A 10,849-nucleotide genomic window follows, 5' to 3' on the forward strand; every position below is an offset into this window, starting at 1 on the left:
GTATATTTCATAGCCGCAGCCTGAAACAAGCACACGTCAAACACAAGAAATTAAAATTTTGAAAGTAGAAACAAGTAAAACAAGACTATACTTCCTAATGGTTTGATTAATGTATGCAGGTGTCTTTTATGCTGTTTATCTAAAAACAAACCACATTGATTCACAATCACAAATAAAGCAGCAGTCCCTCGTGTACTGGGGCTTTGAGCAATGTCTAGATATCTCTTGTCAACAGATCAACATATTCCATGCGTAGAGAATGATACAATTGAATTTAAAATTGAAGCATAAAGATAATTAGTGGTGATAGAAGACAACCTAGAACCAGCAGATTACAAGCTCATGCATAATGTTATGATAAAAACATTTGAGCAGCTGAGGGATGAAGTTTTGTCAAAGGATGAGGTCTAGATTGTGCTTGCTTAGAACAATGGTCACAACCCATTTCCCAGAAAGAGGTCAAAATGTTTGTGCCATAATGATATAGACTAGTTCCCATAACCAATTTATCACTTATAAAAAAAATATCCAATTTATCAGTTAATTAACAACCAGAGGCGTCCATATGTTGTGTGAACGTGTGCAACAACTTTCAAAAGAATCCCAAGCTTTAGCAACAACTTGGACAGGCTTCCCAACCCGCATCCTACAGGGGATTACAATTTCTGAGCTTAAAAGTGGCCGGGCAGAAGCTCTACCAATCTAGCCATAAATGAAATTCTGCTAGAATTGCATTTCCCTACGAGATGCAATTCCCTGCAAGATGCTTGAGGTGGTCACTTGCTCGGCTCGGTTTGGCTGTTGGTTGTTCAAACATGTGCCTGCATAGTGAAATACTCACTGAACCAACCAATCACCACCTGGGTCTGCATTGCGCTAATGCTGACAGTTGTCAGTTGGTGATTGGTTGGCTTGTCAGTAGACACAGGAACCACTCACACCACCACCACCAAATTAGGCAATGGGAGATCAATCGACTGTTAGTTTTTTGACACCCTATTTCTGACTTTCGACCTGATAGATATTGAAAATCTATTTATTATTATTAAATAATAAAAACTTACAACCTTCCATCTCAAATTATAAATATAGCGCTTGAGAAGACCCAATGTAAGCCTTGTATGGCTTATCACAATATCTCTCTTTTCAATTCCTAACTTTCTCGTTGGACTAGTCCATTATAGGTGACACGACTCAAATTCTATATTTCTAGTTAGAATTAGCTCATACATCATTTGCTACGTCTTAATAAAAGGTCTAAATCACATGACATACACTCTAAAAAGACTAGTAAAATTCTTATCATATGAGTTATCATAATAAACATTGTTAGGATTATAGTGCAATTCTTTGTAATGCTTAATTTTATATTTTGTGTTATACAAGTGGCTTATATATAAGAGACCAAGGGCTATAGAAATGTCTAACTTAAGCAATGTGGAACTACTATTCACACATTGCTTAAGTGAGACTCTTGTATAGCCCTTGACCTCTTACATATAGGCCACGTTATATAACACAACACATTATATATAGCCTTTGATACCACGTTGTAATACAATTATTTATATTGTTCCCTGTGTTGTGCTATACAATGTAGCCAATATATAAGAGGTCAAAGGCTATACGAGAGTAGAGTCTCACTAAGCAATGTGAGATTACCATTCACACACTAGCAAATAAAATTAATAATTTTGAGGTTCAACGACGGATGTACGATTTGCTTACACAGAAATTTGGAGGACGAAACCAAGTGAGCTATAAAATCCAAGGAAAGAAAGTGTTAACAATCCCATTATTAATCAAATCATTTCATCCAAAACTATATTCTTGGCATGCAACCTGGAAAATACTAAGCATCCTGGCATTACTGCTTTCATCTTTGAGCAGCAAACAATGCCAGAAACTTTATTAATTCTGTGACAAAGATCTACATATTTACTTCTTGAATTAAACAGAAAGATATTTCTCTAATCTTTCAGCATCTGAAGAAGATACTGGGAGCTATCTCTGTATATACATCTATTGAGACTTACAAATATCTCTCTACAACTGCATGCAAAATTTAATCGGCAGCACTCACCAACACTATTTTCCAAACTTACAAATATAATCAAACCATTTTGTTGTCACTTCTTTTCATAATCCAGGAATTTCCCGAATCGGGTTTCTTTTTAAAGCCACAATTCTCCATATTGAGAACCATTTTAGCACACTGAAAAGCTTTGTCCATCTCCTCTGAGCTTTACCAACAGGTGTAGAATGTGGCAACAGGAAGTTGTCGACAGCAGTGAGATCAGTATCAAAAAATTGTAGATGATCCTCATCACAGAAAGCTTGAGACATAGGCGCTGTGTTGCAAATCAGGGAGTTGGTGACTTGGCCTGGGAAACACAAAGCCTGGTCATATCTCAGACCCATGCCATCAAGACTGGGCAAGGCATAATCATCCAAACCACTTGTGCCCCCAACGGAATAGATGGATGAAATGATATCAGGAGAAGAGGCGCTTTGCTGTGTATAATCAAAGCCTCCAATCTTGTGAGAAGCCAAAAGCTTGCTCCCATTGGAACTCTCTGTCCTGGGTGAGCTCACGGCATAAAGAACATTGGTTAACTCTGAAGAGCCACCCACAAGAGAGGCTTCATCATCAAAAGTGATGACTTCCCCCCGGTGTTTGAGTGCAGAAATCACCAAGTTGTGGGCCTCAGCCTGAGGGAAAAAAGTTGATTATAAGAAGTCAGACATGACCAAGAGAAAGGGAGAAATCAATGAAAAATAAACCAGATCTGAGGTAATAAGTGCCTTCTCAGTTTCTGAAAGCTTATCAACAGGAACATATTGGCCTTCTGAAAATAGTCCCATCACTTGTCCCACAACATTAAAAACCACACCAGTTTTTTCTTGAGAATTTGGATGGTACACGTGCATCCTCTTATCAAGTACACACGTCCGAGCATGCTCCACGGTGACTTCCCACATCTTAGCTGACATACCTGTGCCAAGTACCTACACATGTCCAAAAAAATTGCCATAATTACTATATTCAATGAGAGGAGACTTAATCCATTTTTTCTGAAGCTTTTGAAATTCTCGTGAAAAGCACTCAGTGCTGTTCAATTTGTCTGCAGAAGCTCAATGTCTGAGCATTGGTTCATGGGTTTAACTGAGAACACTGATTAAGTCTTGATTCTAAGAGACAGAACATAACCCTAGCTGCAGACTTTACTCTAGAAATACACGCACACATGTTGTTGTCTGAACCATCAAAGAAGGATTCAACAGACCAATCTCAATTGAGACATTTCTATGTCATCCACCATGCCAACGTCAAAAATAACTGAAGATGCAACTCTAGCCATGTCTATTCATGTTCAACATTGACACACATCATGATCTGACTAAAACACAGACGCTAAAATCAAAATCCCTTTATCCCACTGGTGCACCAACAAAATTTTCCCTTGGAAAGCACCCAAGTGTATTCATTATCCTCAATAAAACAATAGGGCTGTTAAAACCAGCAAACTCTTTCTTGTTTTCAGATTTTTAACATGTATAGAAAAGTAAATCAATAGAACAGTACGCCATCCTTCACAGGACATTTAGACACTGGAAATAATACCTTTAACAAAAATTATGGACATTAAGTAGTAGATAGAGGTAAGTGTGGTTAAAGTGGTAGATAAAGTAGTACTTGCAAAAAAAAAAAAAAGTAGTAGATATTTTTCGAAAGGAAAATTAACAGAGGTAAGTGTACTTATAATTACATTTCGGAGCCTTGAAGGATCTATGAAGAGTAGGATCAAAAAATCCTTCACAGTGTTGATGTTTTCCCGACTCAAACGCTTATGGAAAGCTCCATCTTTGCCAATCTTCTCTAATCTCCATACTTCATCGAACAGAGAAGGAGGATGATGTTTCTTGTACACTGCAACCAGAATCAGAAGTTACAATGGAGTTTCATTTGATCTCTTCCTCTTGAGTTACTTTAGAAACCTAAGATGCTCACTATTTTTGTCAACTAAGTTTAGGTGTATACTTCATAAGCTATAGAAGAAATTCATGGAAGACACGATAATAACTTGTTCAAATCACAAGATCAAATTAATGGAATAATTTAACTTGCCAATTAGACTATATACATAATGATGTGAATTCAATATTTTTGGGTAGCTATTTGATACGCTGCATGAATCGATAGCACTAATGAGCAGAGAGCACAAAAGGATGGGAAAGTAATATAATTGAAAATAGTCAAACAAAGAACTTGTACATTCAAAATAAAATTACATCATGATGAAAATATATTTTCTTTTTGATAAGTAATAAGAGATTTTTTTTTGTGGCTGGTAATGTATATATTTTCATCATGATGAAAATATATACATTACCAGACATCAAAAAGACTAACGTTATACATCTTGAAGTTGGATTTTTGATAAATCAAAGCAAAAGAATATTGAAAACAAGTACTCACATTCTCCACGGTGATCCCTGACAACAAAGGATTCTGTCTTTGCTTCTCTTACTCTTATTCCATTGATGTTATCAACAACTCTTGCACCTAGCCTGAACTTCCGGCTTCTTGTCCAGCTTGAATTATCTGTAAAAGATATCTCACTCACTAAACCAGTGCCCTCTTTAAGATTTACAAACGCATCTCCTGTAAGTAGGGGTTTTTTTCCTTCCCTTTCTCTCACGATGTTGTTCTTAAACTCTTCACCTGTCCAATTCTCATTCTCATCACCATCAAAGTCACCCTCAAGAACTACAATTTCCACCTTAGCAGAGGATTCTGACCCAGATTTTACAGTTTGCCCAGTAAGAATATCAACTAAAGCCACTTGTATGTTCGAACAATCATATCCTTCGATTCGAGCTCCAGTAAACACTGGAAGAGAGAGGTTGTTGACGAACTTTAGCTGTAGGCTTCTTGACTCTGAGACATGAACATCATCCCCACAATTCCTGAACAGTTGGCAGAAATACATCATCTATCGAATCTTATTGCTTAGGGAAGTTGACAATATAACGTTTGAAAAAAAATCTTAATCACCAGAGTGTCATTTCTTACTGTTTCATGCAGTTCAAGTGCTTTCTTAGGGCCAATTCAACTTCCTCTCTGACCTGTTAACACATAACATCATTGAATATTGACCAACTATACAACCAACTAGGGCTAAGCAAAAATCCGACTCCACCTCCAACTCTGCACCGACTCCGCTCCGGCTCTTCTCCGATTCCAACAAGTCGGAGTCGGAGTTTTTTTAACCAAAAAAGTTGGAGTTGGAGGTGCGATGTACCGACTCCGACTCCGACTCCGATATTATACATATTTTATAAAAATATATGTATTTTTTATATATTAATAATATATATTTTAAATAACTATAACTTATATAATTAATTAAATTCAATAATATACTAGTATGAGCAAATAATATGCTTATACTATAATATAAATTGACTAATTATAGTTTAGTATAAGTAAACACCATACTATTAACTATCTACCACATAACACTAATGCATAATAACAACTAATATATAAACATTAATGTATAATAACATGTAATAAATAACTAAAGTATAATAACATATACTAGTAATGTATAATAATCAATGTATAACAACATGTAATACTAATGTATAAACATTAACATATAATCCTAATGTATAATAATATTAATTTATACAGTGATTTATTTTTTCAATTTTGATTATGTTTTAATAAAATTGAAATTGAAAAAATATTTAAAAAAAAAAACTGAAATCTGGAAGCCCAAATCCGATTAGTGAGAACCCAAGATTGTCAAATTGAAATTTCAAATGGGCTAAGAAAAAAGTCCAATAAAAAATCCCAAATCCGACTCCAACAAGATCGGAGGCTATGCGAGTCGAAGTCGGAGGTCGGATTCGACGTCCAACAAAGTCGAAGTTGAAGGTAGGGCACTCGGACTCAGACATTGTCGGTGCTCAGCCCTACAACCATCAATTGAAACTATGACCAATATAAATTTAAAACATAAACAATCGCAAGATAAGGGAGCTAACAACTCAGAGAATTGACAACTTAGGGCTTGTTTTGACACTTAGAATATCTCAAATTATCTGTGAATAGTAGTGAAATGGTTTGTAATAGCAGTGAAATGATTTGAGTTAAGATGTTTTATTGGATTTTGGAAAAGAAGAGAAAAAAAAAGTTGAATAAAAATATTATAAAATAAAAAAATTGTTTGAATATAATTTTTTAATTTTATTTTTGTTTTGAAATTTGAAAAAGTTGTATTTTTTTTTGTTTTTTATTTGGGAGTATTGTTTTTTGTTTTTTATTTGGGAGTATTGTTTTTTGTTTTTTATTTGGGAGTTTGGGAAAGTTGTAATTATTAGGTCATAATTAAGGTGTGGTTTGGATAGTGAGATGGGATGAGATGGTTTTAGATGAAAATTGAAAATTGAATACAATAGTGTTAGAATATTATTTTTTAATATTATTATTGTTTTGGGATTTGAAAAAGTTGAATTGTTTATTATATTTTGAGTAGAAATTTAAGAAAGTTGTAATGATTAGATGAGATGAGATGGGATATTTTCACTATTCAAACGGGAAAATTTTGCAGATTTGAACTTGAAAAAGTGTTTTGTGTTTGAGTGATGTTTGAAAATGAAATATCTTAGAATGGCTAAGAACACTTGTGAACTAGCCCTTAGTGCTTCAATTCACAGAATGATTTCCAGTCACCTCCATACCCCATAACTTAGAAAGGATACAACATTTGCAACTGATTTTAGAAACAACAGCACACATAAAGAACATGAACACGACTTGGCAATAGTTGGTCATAATTTCTTCAGTAGATCAAACAATTATTTAGAACCATGTGATTCTTTATGGCCACAACAGTGCTCTTGTGCTACAGAAATCCTCAAACTCACAAAGGAATCATATTAAATTGAGCTCTGAGTTCTTTTTAAATGTGCAGTGTATGTGTGGAAGGTTGCAAGTAAAACTAAACTCGTAATAATTGCAAGAAAGGTGTGAGTGAAAAATTAAACAGCTCAAACGACATGAATTTACAACCTACAGAAAATTAAGAAATAGACTAGAGAAAAACAGTACCATCACACCTCCTTATTATCACTATTTTAACCAAGAATATAGCAAACAGAAAACCAATTGCCAAGGCACACAGAGCTGCAGCAGTCATCACAGTATGGTTCTGACATATTTAAAATCCTTAAGTATCGAGTTAGGAACCTTTGGGATTTATGAGGTACTGATATGCACATAAGCTTCACCATTCTTGAAGGAAAGGAAATTTATGTAAAATTATGTTAGATGAAGTTCACTGAATCTAACATAGAATCCGGATGTATGTTAGAATCCCAAACACTGAATTCATAAGCTCTATAGCTTCTACAAAATTAATGTATCCTCCATATAGGGTATTGCATTATACCATGTAACTCAATCTCATAAAAGTGGCAACCATGACTGAGAATATGGACCAATTAAAAAGTTTGCTTAGTAATAAGAGCAAAGTCATCAGACAATGGAAGATACCGGTGGGCAGCCTATAGTGAGTGCCATCATAGAGTGGGCTGACATGCATGTTAGCTGCAACTTGCAAAGCCATGGTAGTAACTTACATCAATGATGCTTAGAAGGGTCTATACAGATGACTTCTATCAATATTAACTTGGGGTTTATCAAATTCATTTAAAAAACCAATTAAATATTCAGAACTATACTTCAAATGAATTAACAGAGAAATGCATGTTAGCTGCAACTTGCAAAGCCATGGTAGAAGGGTCTATAAAGATGACTTCTATCAGTATTAAATTGGGGACTATCAAATTCATTTAAAAAACCAATTATATATTCAGACCTATACTTCAAATGAATTAACAGAGAAAAGAAGTATTCTAAAACAAATTTTAAGTTCAATATATACAGTCCAGCAAATTACCAAAGTTGCTTTTTTTATATAGACTTCCTCTGTTGGGAAAATCTTGACGACGGATAGTTTGAAGAAGCGTGGTTTCATTGTTATGGATTGGTGTTCCATGCATAAGAAGCATGGGGAATCTGTGGATAGTTTTGCATTGTGAGGTGGCAAGGGTTTTGTGGGACGAGATTTTTTGTAGAACCAGGCTGGCTTGGGTGATGTCTTTGGGCATGATTGATCTTCGTGCATGTTGGAACAGGCTATATGGTTGCTCTCAAGTGGATGCGGTTAGGAAGATGGTTCATTTGTCTCATGTGGTGTATTTGGACAGAAATGAATGAGCTGTATTTCCATGATAAGGAGTGTACTTTGGAGGAACTTTGGAATTTGTTTGTGCACTCTTTATTGCTTTGGTTTTCTACTTTATTGATTAACGGAGCTTCTGCTCATGATTTTTTGTTGTCGTTTTCCGCTTCTTAAAATGTATTTAGGTGTTTTTTTTTTTCCTGTATATTTCCTGTGTACATAGGCATAGCCTATTTCCTTCTATTTAATAAAAATGTCTTTCTTACTTATAAAGAAGAAATGTATCTAAAAAAGATAACTTTACCACTCTACGAATCAAAGGCTCTAGAATCGGCTCCAGCAAATGGACTGATTGCATCCTCATAACGTCCAAAGCCACACTGAATGTCATTAACAAAATCATTAGCAATTAAATTTATGGGAAACACGGCCACAAGTTTCATCCAGTGTTATTATAAGTTAGTCTGGTCCAGTGTATCATCAAATTCACAGAAGTTGCTAGCAAATTTGCTAACATCAAAAGTAACCCACTTCATACTCAGTACATTTATCATCAATAGCTCTCTCATATCTTATTTACTGCTCGCCAAAATTTTAAAACTTATTACCTACCTATAAATGGCGATCCTAAAATAATGTATCCAAGACATTGAGCAGAAAGCACTGACATCTAAAGGGAAAAGCAATTTTCACTAACCATACTCAACAGAGCATTCTTCAATCGGAGGCCATTTTTCTACAATCTTCCCCAATAATTTATAGTACTCATAACCCATTTTTCTTTTCTTTTCTTTTTTTTTTCTTTTTTTTTTTTTTTTTTTTTTTTTTTTTTTTTATGTCGGGGAACCTCTCCAAGGCAGGGCCCTTTGGACCCACCCCTGCAGAATAAACCCCGGTCCCGTGCACCGCACCCTCAGAAGTTTCCCTACACGGAACTGGTTAAATCGCTGGCTTTTCACTAGGAAGTGTGGCCCCAAAGGATTGTTTGCACTCATGAGGTGTTGAACCTTGGACCTTGAAGGGAATGAGACCCCAAGACCAAGGCCTTCACCACTTAGGCCAACCCCTTGGGGTTTCATAACCCTTTCTAGAAAACAAAAGAAACAACATTAGTATTCCAAACCCACACCTGTACAGGACTGGAACTCCGACCTTACCCTACATCGTTTGTTTTAAAGGGAAGAAGGTTTAATTTGGTCGAATGATCATTGGCATAACCCTCAGTTGGTCAGGCATTGGGTTTGCTCCCCAATAGTCATCAGTTCGAGTCTCTTTAGGGCCACTGGAAGTTTACCCGCCCGTTAACTTCAGGGCCATGTGGGATTAGTCGAAGTGTATGCAAACTGGCCGGACGCCCATGGTTATAAAAAATTAAAAAAAAAAGGACCATTGGCATCACTTCTCAAGAAAACAAAGCCAGCAGCAATCAAATTCCGCATGGACAAGACACATTTAAGCAAACTTTCCACAAGAGAAGAAAACACAGCTCAGTTATTACCAAACCCAGTTCGGTTCACACCATATATCACAGTAATGAATGACACCGGTCAACAATTTTCATTAAAGAAGCACAACCCACTTCATTTCGCATATAATAATCCGCTTACCATGGCATAGCAACAATAGAGAGAGAAAAAAGAAATCGAAAGCCAGTATCAAATAAGTCTCTCTTACTTCTTCAAAGTAGGAAGCCTCCTACGCTTATCCTCGGAAGAACTCCCTTCTGGCGGGGCCTTCACGTCCTCTTGCTGCCTCTTTTGCGACATCATGAAAGCCCAGCAACACCCACAACACTGTTCGGTGGGTGTTACAGCAAACCATGAACATCAACAACAAAAAACAACAATATCCAAAGAGACACAACATGCGGCGCAGCAATAATAAGCAGACTGGACAGCTATATATATATACACACACAAAAACATACTAATAAATGACAATTAAGAAGTAAACTCCAAAATCATTCAAGTACTTGTGTGTCATCTTTCTACCCAGAATCCATTTCTAAGTTTGGTTGCGTCCGGGATGCTTCTCGGCCCTGAGGCTCTCCCATAACCATTCATCTTCTTTTGGCTCTTTGGGTCCAAACCAAAACGCCTCAAATGGCTTTTTGGCATTGCAGGGTGGAAGCGTTGAGGATCGAGCTTGAGAGATAGATTAGGGAGGACTAAGGAGTTTGTGGGGCCCAATTCAAAGCGCGTTACTGGTTTAGAGACGGGCCCCACAGAAAGACGCGGGTTTTGGTAAGTATATATCTATCTATTAGGCGCGTTATACGTGGCCAAACGACCCATCTTGACTACAACACTACATCTATTGCCAAACAATGGGTCCACCTTCATTCGATTTGTAACATCGGATTCTAAAATAAAAAATTATACTAATTTTTTATATGCAATTATTTTTATATATTTTTAATTAATATAATTAATTAAAATAATTATTTTATATTAAAAAAATAACTCAATCAATCACATTAATAAAATATATAAAAAATATATAAAAATAATTTTACATAAAAATTTTTAATCTAATAATAACGATAATTAAATATTTTCATTCTTTCTTAAGATAGCATGTCATTCAAATTG

General features: G+C 35.7%; 1 protein-coding gene across 2 annotated transcripts; it reads right to left on the bottom strand.

The window, feature by feature from the left end:
* Positions 1–1,843: 1,843 nt before the first annotated feature.
* On the bottom strand, positions 1,844–10,410 carry LOC122280539 (calmodulin-binding protein 60 A-like). 2 transcript variants are annotated; one of them, XM_043091485.1, is made up of 8 exons: positions 10,250–10,410; positions 9,933–10,051; positions 8,563–8,638; positions 5,078–5,130; positions 4,481–4,971; positions 3,771–3,931; positions 2,806–3,009; positions 1,844–2,712 (listed from the first exon to the last, which is right to left on the bottom strand). In XM_043091485.1, exons 1-8 carry the CDS (start codon positions 10,373–10,375, stop codon positions 2,140–2,142), a joined length of 1,803 nt encoding a protein of 600 aa, XP_042947419.1. In that variant the 5' UTR covers positions 10,376–10,410; the 3' UTR covers positions 1,844–2,139. The 2 variants fall into 2 exon arrangements, with proteins under 2 accessions (XP_042947419.1, XP_042947420.1); XM_043091486.1 differs by having other exon boundaries at positions 10,231–10,393.
* Between the last annotated feature and the right edge of the window lie 439 nt (positions 10,411–10,849).

Source organism: Carya illinoinensis, chromosome 11 (assembly GCF_018687715.1).
Source record: "Carya illinoinensis cultivar Pawnee chromosome 11, C.illinoinensisPawnee_v1, whole genome shotgun sequence".
NCBI lineage: Eukaryota > Viridiplantae > Streptophyta > Magnoliopsida > Fagales > Juglandaceae > Carya > Carya illinoinensis.

Coding starts and splice junctions, on each gene's coding strand:
- LOC122280539 (XM_043091485.1), bottom strand. CDS start 10,375: ATGCCAAAAAGCCATTTGAGGCGTTTTGGTTTGGACCCAAAGAGCCAA. Junction 10,052..10,249: donor AACTTAGAAATGGATTCTGG/GTAGAAAGATGA, acceptor CCCACCGAACAG/TGTTGTGGGTGTTGCTGGGC. Junction 5,131..8,562: donor AGCCTTTGATTCGTAGAGTG/GTAAAGTTATCT, acceptor ATGTGTTAACAG/GTCAGAGAGGAAGTTGAATT.